The 14352-nt window shown below is 43.4% G+C and overlaps 2 protein-coding genes across 5 annotated transcripts in view; one reads left to right on the top strand and one right to left on the bottom strand.

Annotated features, from left to right (window-relative positions):
• Positions 1–14352, bottom strand: part of LOC133542447 (gastrula zinc finger protein XlCGF57.1-like) — a 130771-nt gene that overhangs the window by 12472 nt on the left and 103947 nt on the right. For 3 of the 4 annotated variants that reach the window (XM_061886579.1, XM_061886582.1, XM_061886581.1), the window contains exon 1: positions 2346–2756. The exons of the other annotated variant lie outside the window; for it this stretch is intronic. In XM_061886579.1, coding sequence (XP_061742563.1) covers positions 2346–2469 — 124 coding nt within the window. In that variant the 5' untranslated portion in view covers positions 2470–2756. Of the gene's footprint in view, positions 1–2345; positions 2757–14352 lie in introns of those variants that run through there. 4 annotated transcript variants of the gene reach the window in all.
• Positions 3009–13667, top strand: LOC133542446 (oocyte zinc finger protein XlCOF6-like). The gene is made up of 3 exons (XM_061886578.1): positions 3009–3340; positions 5881–6246; positions 9480–13667. Exons 1-3 carry the CDS (start codon positions 3217–3219, stop codon positions 11081–11083), a joined length of 2094 nt encoding a protein of 697 aa, XP_061742562.1. The 5' UTR covers positions 3009–3216; the 3' UTR covers positions 11084–13667.

Below are 14352 nucleotides of genomic sequence, written 5' to 3'. Positions count from 1 at the left end.
GATTAGCACATAAATCAACATCAACAAAACTCACCTTTGTGATTTTGTTGACTTTATCATTGCAAATGCATCTGCAGGTTATCCATACATCTCTGTGCCATGTCTGTCTTAACATCGCCGGCAGACACTCTGGCACATTCAATGGGGGTCTGGCGGCAGACACTTTCGCATCTTTGGGCCAGTGGTGCAACTTGAATCCCTCCCTATTAGTGTTGTTACACCCTCCGACAACACACCGACGAGGCATGATGTCTCCGTGGTTCCGAAAAATAGTCGAAAAAACGGAAAATAACAGAGCTGAGACCCAATGTTTACAATGGGTTGAAAATGAAAATGGCGGCTGTATTACCTCGGTGACGTCACATTCTGACGTCATCCCCTCCAGAGCGATAAACAGAAAGGCGTTTAATTCGCCAAAATTCACCCATTTAGAGTTCGGAAATCGTGTAAAAAAATATAGGGTCTTTTTTCTGCACCATCAAGGTATATATTGACGCTTACATAGGTCTGGTGATAATGTTCCCCTTTAAAGGTGACGGTTTTTACATGAAAGCAAATTACAGTAATATAATGTGTTAGAATAATTGTATCTACGTGATCACAAAATTTTGTGTTGTCACGAGTTCCCGGCGAGAAGACAAAAACTCTCAATGATCCTACCAAGAAGAAGGCTTGTAAAACTCCACTGTGTAAGATGGAAAGCAACATGAAGGTGTTCTGTTTCTTTGATGTAATGTAATCCACAAAGAGTTTGTCTTGACCCGAGATCTACAAAGCAGAGAGAAAGCATGACCTCTTCTTTGAACTGTTTTAGGCTCTTTCTTTAAACTGTTTAAGACCTTTTCTTTGAACTGTTTTGTGACTAAGGCGATGGCTGTTTACGACCCCCGAGCCTTAGAAACAGCTGTTGCCATGTAATCAGGGAAAGTCCAAATAGATTAGATTAGATAGTACTTTATTTATTCCGTCAGGAAAATTACAATTTTCAGCACAATCCCATTCAAAATCAAACAAACATTACAGGGAGACAGAACAGGATCACTGACGGGTCTGCCGGCTTCCAGCGCCCCTTACAAAAAAGATGAGATCCAGGCCTGGCCCCCTCTCCAGGGGCCCAGGCTTGGACAGATTTTTTTTCTCATCCCCCAAGCCCCCCACCGGTTTACCTGTATCTCAGCTTTTTTGTAGGGGGCGCCGAAAGTTGGCAGAACCGTCAGCGATCCTGTTCTGTCTCCCTGGAATGTTTGCCCGATCTTGAATGGGATTGGGCTGAGAATTTTAAATTTCCCCTCTGGGATTAATAAAGTGGCAGCACGGTGGAAGAGGGGTTAGTGCTTCTGCCTCACAATATGAAGGTCCTGAGTAATCTGGGGTTCTGTTGGGTCCTTTTTTATTTTTATTTTATTTTTTTGTTTTTCATGAAAAAGGGAGGTTTTTGTCATGAAAAAGGGAGGTTTTTGTGGTTGGTGCACTAATTGTAAGTGTATATTGTGTTTTTTCCATCCATCCATCCATTTTCTACCGCTTATTCCCTTTCGGGGTCGCGGGGGGCGCTGGCGCCTATCTCAGCTACAATCGGGCGGAAGGCGGGGTACACCCTGGACAAGTCGCCACCTCATCGCAGGGCCAACACAGATAGACAGACAACATTCACACTCACATTCACACACTAGGGACCATTTAGTGTTGCCAATCAACCTATCCCCAGGTGCATGTCTTTGGAAGTGGGAGGAAGCCGGAGTACCCGGAGGGAACCCACGCATTCACGGGGTGAACATGCAAACTCCACACAGAAAGATCCCGAGCCTGGATTTGAACCCAGGACTGCAGGACTTTCGTATTGTGAGGCAGACGCACTAACCCCTCTTCCACCGTGAAGCCCTATTGTGTTTTTTTTTTTTTTTTTTATTAAATCAACATATTGTGTTTTTTATGTTGATTTAATAAAAAAATTAACAAATATATATATTTTTTTTTAATAAAAATGAATACAAAATTCTTCTGCGGCCCGGTACCAATCGGGCCACGGCCCGGTGGTTGGGGACCACTGACTTAGATTACCAAAGTAACTAATTACATTACCATAGTAACTAGTATATCCTGTAAAAGCACATATTTCTACCATTGAAAGACTTAGTATAGTTCAAGACTTACGGTCATTAGAAAACATGAGTGCACATCATAATGGCAGCTTCACTTTCCATCTTAAAGATCTAAAAATATTATTCGGGCCAGATTGAAGAGCTTAACGGGCCGCATGTGGCCCCCGGGCCTTAATTAGACCATCTATTTAAGAATAGTGTTAATAATCCAATATTAAGTGTGAGAGTAAGAAGTAAACAAACCTGTTCTGTGTAACACAACTTGATGTTTCTTGAAAACAGCGTCCAGTAGTTGATGTTGTCTCTTCTTCTCTTCTTTTGTTGGACAAAGTTCCTCCTCGTACTCTGCTCTCGTTCTTTCGCACATTTTCACACAATCACAACACTTTACACTCACACTTGATCTCTGCTTAGCGATGTGTTTTGATCACTTCCGCCCGTCTTTGTTAGCGGCTAACACGCTAAGCTAAGCTAGCACAAGTGCGCTCGGACTAATGTATCCGGAAACATAATTATTATCCACTACATTTACTCTATTAGACAACATGCATGTGTGCATGTACGTGCTGATTAAGAACAACGTACTATAATAACCACAATGACGTCTTCTCCGTCATCTTCATCAAACGCCATTTTGATTTTTCTTCGTCCTTGTTTTGTTCTCGCGCAGTGTTGTCAGATCTCGCGAGAGAAACAAGCAACTTGCTACAATTCTTCTTCCCCTTACTGGCAGTTTGTAGCCATGACTTGAAAGGTTTATACCGCCACCTACCGGACTGTATAATGTAGTGTGGGCCGTAGGACGTGAAAAGGCGAGCACGTTCTCATATCTATGAGGTTTCATTGTTTCTCTCGCGAGATCTGACAACACTACGTGAGAACAAAACAGGACGAGAATAAAGCAAAATGGCGCCTGACCAAAACGTTATAATACGTGCGTGCATGTTCACACACATTTATATGTCGTTTAATAGAGTAAACATCATTAATAATTGTTTGTTAGCTTGCTAATTAGCTTAGCTTGTTAGCTGCTAACAAAGACGGGCGGAAGTGATGAAAACACATCGCTAAGCAGAGATCAAGTGTGAGTGTAAAGTGTTGTGATTGTGTGAATATGTGCGAAAGAAGGATAGCAGAGTACGAGGAGGAACTTTGTCCAACAAAAGAGGAGAAGGAGCGACAACATCAACTACTGGACGCTGTTTTCAAGAAACATCAAGTTGTGTTACACGGAACAGGTTTGTTTACTTCTCACTCTCACATGTTTACTAACTTTATATTTATTAACACTATTCTTAAAGGACTACTACCAACCACACATTCTGATAGTTTATATATCAATGATGAAATATTACCATTGCAACACATGCCAATACGGCCTTTTTAGTTTATTAAATTGCAATTTTAAATTTCCCGGGAGTTCCTTCTTGAAAACGTCGCGTAATGATGACGTGTACGCGTGACGTCACGGACTGTTAGGAAATATGAGCGCTGCAAACCCACTTAAAGTCATCTGCTTTAACGGCATAATTACACAGTATTTTGGACATTTGTGTTGCTGAATCTTTTGCAATTTGTTCAACTAATATTGGAGAAGTCAAAGTAGAAAGATGGAGTTGGGAAGCGTTAGCCTTTAGCCACACAAACACACGGTGATTCCTTGTTTTAAATTCCCGGAGGTGAAACTTTACTATGGATCAGAGCGGTCAAGCGAACATGGATCCCGACCAAATGTCAACCAGCAGGTTTCGGTGAGAAAATTGTGGTAAAAAGTCGCTTCTTACCGGAGATCAGCTGAGCTTGCGCCGTCCATAAAGCTGCCGTCGACTTCCCTGAGACACTGGCGTCAAGACACCCGTGGACGTACACCTCCGACTATCAGGTACTATTAAACTCACTAAAACACTAGCAACACAATAGAAAGATAAGGGATTTCCCAGAATTATCCTAGTAAATGTGTCTAAAAACATCTGAATCCGTCCCAATGCAATCGCGTTTGTTTTTTTCTGAGCCGAGGATGTCGTTGTGGCTTGTGCAGCCCTTTGAGACATCAACTTTGATTGATTGGTAGATTGATTTATCTAATGTTCTTCTCCCTGCATCTAGTCAAGAAACACCTCAAGTTTGTTTCATCAACAATAATATATACAGCACGCAGACCCTTAAGTGCCTGAATTAGTTTTTGCTGAAATACTTTTAGGCCCAGAAAAGAGTGTCATCTCCGGGTTGGGGAGGAGACCCTGCCCCAAGTGGAGGACTTCAGGTACCTCGGAGTCTTGTTCACGAGTGAGGGAAGAGTGGATCGTGAGTTCGACAGGCGAATCGGTGCGGCGTCTTTAGGAACGCTGACTCTGTACCGATCCGTTGTGGTGAAGGAGGAGCTGAGCCAGAAGGCAAAGCTCTCAATTTATCGGTCGATCTACGTTCCCATCCTTACCTATGGTCATGAGCTTTGGGTTATGACCGAAAGGACAAGATCACAGGTACAAGCGGCCGAAATGAGTTTCCTACGCCAGTTGGCGGGTCTCTCTCTTAGAGATAGGGTGAGAAACTCTGCCATCCGGGAGGAACTCCAAGTAAAGCCGCCGCTCCTCCACATCGAGAGGAACCAGATGAGGTGGTTCGGGCATCTGCTCAGGATGCCACCCGAACGCCTCCCTCGGGAGGTGTTCAGGGCACATCTGACCTGCAGGAGGCTATGGGGAAAACTCAGGACACGTTGGGAAAAACTATTTCTCCCAGCTGGCCTGGGAACGCCTCGGGATCCACCGGGAGGAGCTGGACGAAGTGGCTGGGGAGAGAAAAGTCTGGCCTCCTCTGCTTAGGCTGCGTCCCCCGCGACCCAAACTTGGAGAAGCGGAAGGAAATGGATGGATGGAGCATGGCCAGCGACAGGAGCAGACCCAACAAAGCAACCAATAGAGCCAACTACACCCTCGGCCGTCCACCAACTCTCGGGCGGTGTCCAGTCCGCACGGATGAGCGAGGATACTCTTAGGAGACAGAGGTGTCCGATACCTGCTCATTCAGCCAAGACATTGTGAAGCTTGTTCGTACCTGCGCTGGCCGCCAGATTCGCAGCCCTGTCTCTTCATCCGCCATTGGCTTTGTCGCCTTCCACAACATGTACGATCTGCTCGTCAGTCCAGCTTCATGGTTTGTGTGACTTCCGCGGCAACACGCACACGACTGCAAGGCATACTGGGTGACACAGAGTACACTAATGGTTGTGATATAAACAATTTTAACACTCTTAGTAATATGCGCCACGCTGTGAAGCCACACCAATTAAGAACGACAAACACATTTCGGGAGAACATCCTCACAGTAACACAACATAAACGCAAGACAACAAATACCCATAATCCTTTGTATTCACGACACATCCACTATTTTATACACCCCGCTAGCAACATACGCTGGAGGCCAGTTGCGCAGAATTGACAAAGGTTTTAATAATTTCACAGCTCTTCAATATATATGTTCGCTCCAGACTTTGCAGTCTCTCCAATACTCCTTCTCCTCCTGCACCCGGCCGCTCACTCTTAAAGACAACAGATGATTAGAGTAACACGTACCACCTGTGAAAATCTAATCACCTGCCAGCTGTGTCTCGCCGTCAGCACATGCCCCAACCAGGCCCGATGGTGCTCGTCCTCAGCACCGTGGACAGCGGCGGTGACTTTTGGTCCTGCAGGCAACACTGGCTACACCTCCCTCCACAGTAATATTTGCCAATTTTAAGTTAAAGTGTGTTTGCTTTCTTTGTGTCCCGTAGACATTCATCAGCTGTCTACGAATGGGGGGGGCTCCACTTGGGAGCCACAGACCCCCCGTTTTAACAAAGAAGAGGAGGATCCACAGCCCTCGTGTGTTAAAGAGGAAGTGGAGGACCCACAGCACCTCCTTCTTAAAGAGGAAGAGGATCATCCACTGCCCACCCTTGTTAAAGAGGAAGAAGGTGATCGACAGTCGTCTCATTTTAAAGAGGAAGAGGAGGATGGGTGGACCAACCAGGACGAAGAGTGTCTTCTAGAGCAGGAGGAGGCTGATCTCAGCAAGTTTCCACTGACTGTTGTCTCTGTGAAGACCGAAGAGCATGAAGACAAACCACCTGAGTCCTCACAGCTTCATCACAGTCCAAGTAAGCACAACATCCACATATCATCTAAAACAGTGATTTTTAACCTTTTTTGAGCCAAGGCACATTTTTTGCGTTGAAAAAATGCGGAGGCACACCGCCAGCAGAAATCATTAAAAAAACAAAACTCAGTTGACAGTAAAAAGTCATTGTCGCAATTGTTGGATACATTGTGGACGCTGTTTTTTGCTCCACAGTAAGTTTTTGCTGTCGTCCAGCATTCCGTTTTTGTTTACTTTGTAGCCAGTTCAGTTTTAGCCTTCCCTAAGCTTCAATGACTTTTCTTCGGGGCACTCACCTTTTTGTTTATTTTTTGGTTTAAGCACTAGACACTTTTTTACCTGCACCCTGCCTCCCGCTGTTTCCGACATCTACATAGCATACCGACTGCTACTTACTGATATGGAAGAGTATTACACGGTTACTCTGCCGAGCTCTAGACCAGTGTTTTTCCACCTTTTTTGAGCCAAGGCACATTTTTTTTGCGTTGAAAAAAGGCGGAAGCTCACCACCAGCAGAAATAATTAAAAACAAAACTCAGTTGACAGTAAAAAGTCGTTGTCACATTTGTTGGATATGACTTTAAAGCATAAACAAGCATGCATCACTACAGCTCTTGTCTCAAAGTAGGTGTACTGTCACCACTTGTCACATCACACCCTGACTTATTTGGACTTTTTTGCTGTTTTCCTGTGTGTAATGTTTTAGTTGTTGTCTTTTGCTCCTATTTTGGTGCCTTTTTCTCATTTTGTGGTATTTTCCTGAAGCAGTTTCATGTCTTTCTTTGAGCGATATTTCCCGCATCTACTTTGTTTTAGCAATCAAGAATATTTCAGTTGTTTTTATCCTTCTTTGTGGGGACATTGTTGACTGTCATGTCATGTTTGGATGTACATTGTGGACGCCGTCTTTGCTCCACAGTAAGTCTTTGCTGTCGTCCAGCATTCTGTTTTTGTTTACTTTGTAGCCAGTTCAGTTTTAGTTTTGTTCTGCATAGCCTTCCCTAAGCATCAATGCCTTTTCTTAGGGGCACTCACCTTTTTGTTTATTTTTTGGTTTAAACGGGAACATTATCACAATTTCACAAGGGTTAAAAACAATAAAAATCAGTTCCCAGTGGCTTGTTGTATTTTTTGAAGTTTTTTTCAAAATGTTACCGGTCCCGGAATATCCCTAAATAAAGCTTTAAAGTGCCTTATTTTCGCTATCTTCGAAACCACTATCCATTTCCCTGTGACGTCATACAGGGCTGCCAATACAAACAACATGGCGGTTACCACAGCAAGATATAGCGACATTAGCTCGGATTCAGACTCGGATTTCAGCGGCTTAAGCGACTCAACAGATTACGCATGTATTGAAACGGATGGTTGGAGTATGAAAGTATTGGAGAAGAAACTGAAGCAGATGGTCGGAGTATGGAGGCAGATAGCGAAAACGAAATTAAAGAAGAAATTAAAGTTATTGAGCGAATAGCTATTGACGCTATTCGGCCATAAAATGGGTGTACCTAATGAAGTGGCCCACAGCATGGCTTCCTTATTAGCATCGCCGGTAAAATGTGCGGACCAAACGATCAGGACTTTCGCATCTTGTGACACTGGAGCAACTTAAATCCGTCGATTGGTAAGTGTTTGTTTCGCATTAAATGTGGGTATCTAGTTTAAAATGTACATACAGCTAGCGTAAATAGCATGTTAGCATTGATTAGCGTAGAATGTTAGCATCGATTAGCTGGCAGTCATGCCGTGACCAAATATGTCTGATTAGCACATAAGTCAACAACATCAACAAAACTCACCTTTGTGATTTAGTTGACTTAATCGTTGCAAATGCATCTGCAGGTTATCCATACATCTCTGTGCCATGTCTGTCTTAGCATCGCCGGTCAAATGTGAAGACACTCTGGCACATTCAATGGGGGTCTGGCGGCAGATTTCTTGCCAGTGGTGCAACTTGAATCCCTCCCTGTTAGTGTTGTTACACCCTCCGACAACACACCGACGAGGCATGATGTCTCCAAGGCTCCAAAAAATAGTCGAAAAAACGGAAAATAACAGAGCTGAGACCCGGTGTTTGTAATGTGAAAATGAAAATGGCGGGTGTGTTACCTTGGTGACCTATCGCTAAAAGAGCGATAAACAGAAAAGCGTTTAATTCACCAAAATTCACCCATTTAGAGTTCGGAAATCGGTAAAAGAAATACATGGTCTTTCTTCTGCAACATCAAGGTATATATTGACGCTTACATAGGTTTGGTGATAATGTTCCCATTTAAAGCAAGACTCGGGTTGGGACTTCATTGACCTCGTCTCTCCTCATTGAGCGACATTGAACTCTGTCTCTGCCTGATTCCTTGCTTCTTGTCTGTTCAATAGATGTCACCAGTGTTTGAACCTGACAGCTTCTCAATGTAACTCCATGTAGCTACTCTAAAGTTCTTTGTCAGTTTGTTCCTAGCATGCTTGAACAGGACCCAGTCCCTACTTCTGTAGGCATCTTCCTTGGTCTCACACATCTTCCTAAGCTGTTGGGGTAAACCAGGACCTGTTGTATGTGCAGAAATCCTGGCCACAAGTCCTCACAGAACATGATGTATGATGTTAGAGTGCACTGTGCAGTCAGATTGCTTGTTAATCATCATCATCGGCGGTCACTCGAAGCGAGTATGACGATCCTTCTGGTAGGGTGGTATCCCTTTATGGAGGATGCCTGTGCGGCACTTTGTTTAACGTGGGGAGACTGGTGCACCACACGATCCTTGACAGATCCGGGTCAGGGTCCAGTGGTATGGAGTCCAAGATGACTGGGGATCCTTTTCTGCTGCAGCCTTCTTCCGCCGTTGAGACGCTCCATAGGGTAAGCAATCATCCTCCGCCTGTTCCGCCTTTGAGGTCTTGGGTCGTTATTTCCCCGTAACTGGGTCCACATGGATGTGGGGGTGCCTTCTTCCGCCATCGCAGCCGTTGTGGTGGTCCTTACATCTACCGTCTTCCGCCTACTCTGCCGTTGAGGTCTTTGCCGTATCCTTGGCTAGGGGGCAGTCAGGTACTAGGCCTTTGCCAAAACCACCTGGGTTAACAGTAGTAAAGGGGTTAACCTCCCAGTGCCCCAAGACCCCATAAAGGAGCCTCCACTGCTGGATGCTCTTTAAGGTCATGCCCAGGACATTGCTTGTTGATAAAAACGTGTTCAACCATCTTCATAATTCACAATCATTCATATTTGTCCTGCAGACGTCCGGCAGCTGTTTGGCCGTCAAGAAGAACCCATGCTTCAGTTACTGGGGGAGAGCTCCACTTTGAAGCGGGAGGATCCATATCCTCCACATTTTAAAGAGGAAGATGATGAACTCTGGATCACTCAGGAGGGAGAGCGTCTTCTAGGGCAGGAGGAGGCCGATCTCACCAAGTTTCCACAGACTGTTGTCCCTATGAAGACCGAAGAGCGTGAAGACAAACCACCTGAGTCCTCACAGCGTCATCCCAGTCCCGGTAAGGAGAAGAGCAGCAGCTCAACAGAAGCTGATGAAGACCACTGTGGAGGATCACAAGCAGACAAGCTCTTAGCTCCACTATCAGATAGTGAGGACACAACGTCACACTCTCCTGACACTGATGATGAAGACTCTAAAGATGATAAGACACGTCACACTGACAACACACACTTCACATGTTCGCACTGCGACAAAACTTTTAAATACCTCTATAATCTGAAAATACACATTAGAATACACACTGGAGAGAAACCTTTTTCTTGTTCAGTCTGTGGCAAAACGTTTAATCGCCGTAACAATCTGATCATACACATGAGAACGCACACTGGCGAAAAACCGTTTTCCTGTTCTAGCTGCAACAAAAGCTTCTGTGACCAATCCAACCTCGTGGTACACATGAGGACGCATACGGGGGAGAAACCTTTCAGTTGTGCGGTTTGCGCAAAAGGCTTTGTGAGAAACTTTGTATTGACGCAACACATGCGGACGCACACTGGGGAAAAACCTTTTATTTGCTCAAACTGTGGCAAAAGGTTTTCTCAAAGGGGAAAGCTGCAGTCGCATATGAGATCGCACACAGAAGTAAAACGTTTTAGTTGTTCAGTCTGCAGTAAAAAGTTCTACGATGAACATAATATGCAAACTCACATGAAAACACACATAGGAGAAACGCCCTTTAGTTGTTCAGTTTGTGCCAAAGGTTACGTTAGAAACTCCGATTTGGTTTCACATATGCGGACACACACCGGAGAAAAACCTTTCAGTTGTTCGGTTTGTGGTAAAAGATTCTCTAGCAAACGTAATATGCAATCGCACAAGAAAACACACACAGGGGAAAAACCTTTCAGTTGTTCAGTTTGTGCGAAAGGCTTCGTGAGAAACTTTGCTTTGACTCGACACATGCGGACACACACCGGAGAAAAACCCTTCATTTGCCCAAATTGTGGCAAAATGTTTTCTCAAAAGGGAGCCTTGCAGTCACACATTCAAACACACACAGGAGTCAAAAGTTTCAGTTGTTCAGTTTGCAATAAAAGATTCTCTCACGAACGAAATATGCTGACCCACATGAGAACACACACAGGAGAAATACCCTTTAGTTGTTCAGTTTGCGCGAAAGGCTTTGTCAGAAACTCCGATTTGGTTCAACACATGCGGACACACACCGGAGAAAAACCTTTCAGTTGTTCAGTTTGCGGGAAAAAGTTTTCTCAGAAGGGCACGATGCAGTCACACATGAGAACACACTCAGGAGAAAAACCTTTTAGTTGCACTGTTTGCGGTAGAAGATACTTCAGCAAATCCAGCATGCAAACGCACATGAGGACACACACAGGAAAATAACTTTTTTTCTAAATGTCCTCTTTGAATAGACTCCAGCATAGTCATTAATGGTCATGGCAGGGCCTCTCTAAAGTCTGGACCCTGCTTCAGAATCAAATCAGTCTGGACCCATTGGAGACACAGTCTTATATTATGAGTTACAATTTAAGCTTTTGGTTAAAAATACATCAAAAAATGGTTTGCAATGACAAATAATGTGTTTTGACTTATGATTTGCTTTCATCCATTAAAGATAACCGATAATAATTTCACATATTTCACTTGAATTCATAATTGGGATAAGAACATAAGAACATGTCACATACGTGTCCAAATACTTTCACAGGAACACGTCACACCCTGACCTTTAACGCAGTTACCCTGACATTTGGTAAAAATCATAAATACAAACCCCGTTTCCATATGATTTGGGAAATTGTGTTGGATATAAATATAAACTGAATACAATGATTTGCAAATCCTTTTCAACCAATATTCAATTGAACACACTACAAAGACAAGATATTTTCGCAAACAGTCTGGATGGTTCGCTTCTCCTTTGATCCGGATGACACGATGTCGAATATTTCCAAAAACAATTTGAAATGTGGACTCGTCAGACCACAGAACACTTTTCCACTTTGCATCAGTCCATCTTAGATGATCCCGGGGCCCAGAGAAGCCGGCGGCGTTTCTGGATGTTGTTGATAAATGGCATTCGCTTTGCATAGTAGAGCTTTAACTTGCACTTACGGATGTAGCGATGAACTGTATTTAGTGACAGTGGTTTTCTGAAGTGTTCTTGAGCCCATGTGGTGATATCCTTTTGAGATTGATGTCGGTTTTTGATACAGTGTCGTCGGAGGGATGGAAGGTCACGGTCATTCAATGTTGGTTTCCGGCCATGCCGCTTAAGTCGAGTGATTTTTCCAGATTCTCTGAACCTTTTGATTATATTATGGACCGTAGATGTTGAAATCCTTAAATTTCTTGCAATTGCACTTTGAGAAACATTGTTCTTAAACTGTTTGACTATTTGCTCACGCAGTTGTGGACAAAGGGGTGTACCTCGCCCCATCCTTTCTTGTGAAAGACTGAGCATTTTTTGGGAAGCTGTTTTTATACCCAATCATGGCACCCACCTGTTCCCAATTAGCCTGCACACCTGTGGGATGTTCCAAATAAGTGTGTGATGAGCATTCCTCAACTTTGTCAGTATCTATTGCCACCTTTCCCAAACTTCTTTATCACGTGTTGCTGGCATCAAATTCTAAACCTAATGTTTATCAGTTTGAACATCAAATATGTTGTCTTTGTAGCATATTCAACTGAATATGGGTTGAAAAGGATTTGCAAATCATTGTATTCCGTTTATATTTACATCTAACACAATTTCCCAACTCATATGGAAACGGGGTTTGTAATAACAGTAATGATAACTCATGGGTCTGTATTATTATTTGGTGCCCTGTTTGTTCTTCTTTTAGACACACATCCTGTCCCAACACACACAGTCAGCAGGAATTAGACACACTGTTAGGATCATTTGACTGCACACATATAAATAATGTCTAACAAGTAAGATTCATGAATTTGTGTAAATAATGAATGACCCCTAGTGTTAATCAATTAATTGGAAATGCTTTCTAGTGTCACAACAACCTTGATGGCAAGTACACGTATGTGTCTCATTTTGACGGACTTTTCCCGCAACACAAACTTTAAAGGGGAACATTATCAGCAGACCTATGTAAGCGTCAATATATACCTTGATGGTGCAGAAAAAAGACCATCTATTTTTTCAACCGATTTCCGAACTCTAAATGGGTGAATTTTGGCGAATTAAACGCCTTTCTGTTTATCGCGCTGGAGGCGATGACGTCAGAATGTGACGTCGCCGAGGTAACACAGCCGCCATTTTCATTTTCAACACATTACAAACACCGGGTCTCAGCTCTGTTATTTTCCGTTTTTTCGACTATTTTTTGGAACCTTGGAGACATCATGCCTCGTCGGTGTGTTGTCGGAGGGTGTAACAACACTAACAGGGAGGGATTCAAGTTGCACCACTGGCCTGAAGATGAGAAAGTGTCTGGCGCCAGACCCCCATTGAATGTGCCAGAGTGTCTCCACATTTATCGGCGATGACAGACATGGCACAGAGATGTATGGATAACCTGCAGATGCATTTGCAACAATAAAGTCAACTAAATCACAAAGGGGAGTTTTGTTGTTGTTGACTTATGTGCTAATCAGACATATTTGGTCGCGGCGTGACTGCCAGCTAATCGATGCTAACATGTTTCGCTAATCAACGCTAACATGCTATTTACCGGCGGTGCTACGACAGACATGGCACAGAAATGTATGGATAACCTGCAGATGCATTTGCAACGATAGTCAACGAAATCACAAAGGTGAGTTTTGTTGATGTTGACTGCCAGCTAATCGATGCTAACATGCTATGCTAATCGTTGCTAACATGCTATTTACCGGCGGTGCTAAAGCAGACATGGCACAGAGATGTATGGATAACCTGCAGATGCATTTGCAACTATATTATGTTTCCTTCCACCTACATTTAATGCGAAACAAACACTTACCAATCGACGGATTTAAGTTGCTCCAGTGTCACAAGATGCGAAAGTCCTGATCGTTTGGTCCGCACATTTTACCGGCGATGCTAACGCAGCTATCCGGCCATGCTATGGCTATGAATAGCGTCAATAGCTATTCGCTCAATAGCTTCAGTTTCTTCTTCAATATTTTCATACTCCAACCATCTGTTTCAATACATGCGGAATCTGTTGAATCGCTTAAGTCGCTGAAATCCGAGTTTGAATCCGAGTTAATGTCGCTATATCTTGCTGTGGTATTCCCATTGTTTGTTTACATTGGCAGCACTGTATGACGTCACAGGGAAATGGATAGTGGTTTCGAAGATAGCGAAAATAAGGCACTTTAAAGCTTTATTTAGGTATATTTGGGGACCGGTAAAATTTTGAAAAACACTTCAAAATATAAAACAAGCCACTGGGAACTGATTTTTATTGTTTTTAACCCTTTTGAAATTGTGATAATGTTCCCCTTTATAGATGACACCATTTTTGTTTAGTTTTTTTGAGATTGTGCCAGTATTGTTTTGAAAGTGTGCAGGCGGCATACAAAAAATTCTTCATGAGTTTAAGACACTTCCTCTCAAAAGTGTGATACTCAGGTAGCATCTGTGTTCATGTCATGAGAAAATTATTTTTTACAACAAAAGGTTCATTTTTTTCGTTTTGGATGTG

Source organism: Nerophis ophidion, linkage group LG24 (genome assembly GCF_033978795.1).
Source record: "Nerophis ophidion isolate RoL-2023_Sa linkage group LG24, RoL_Noph_v1.0, whole genome shotgun sequence".
NCBI lineage: Eukaryota > Metazoa > Chordata > Actinopteri > Syngnathiformes > Syngnathidae > Nerophis > Nerophis ophidion.
Note: the sequence above shows the minus strand (reverse complement) of the source record. Positions and strands in the feature narration are given on the sequence as shown.

Excerpts from the sequence above, each read along its gene's own strand:
- LOC133542446 (XM_061886578.1), top strand. The coding sequence starts at position 3,217 with ATGTGCGAAAGAAGGATAGCAGAGTACGAGGAGGAACTTTGTCCAACA. Across the intron at positions 3,341-5,880 it reads AGTTGTGTTACACGGAACAG|ACATTCATCAGCTGTCTACG; the intron begins GTTTGTTTACTT and ends TGTGTCCCGTAG. Across the intron at positions 6,247-9,479 it reads ACAGCTTCATCACAGTCCAA|ACGTCCGGCAGCTGTTTGGC; the intron begins GTAAGCACAACA and ends TTTGTCCTGCAG.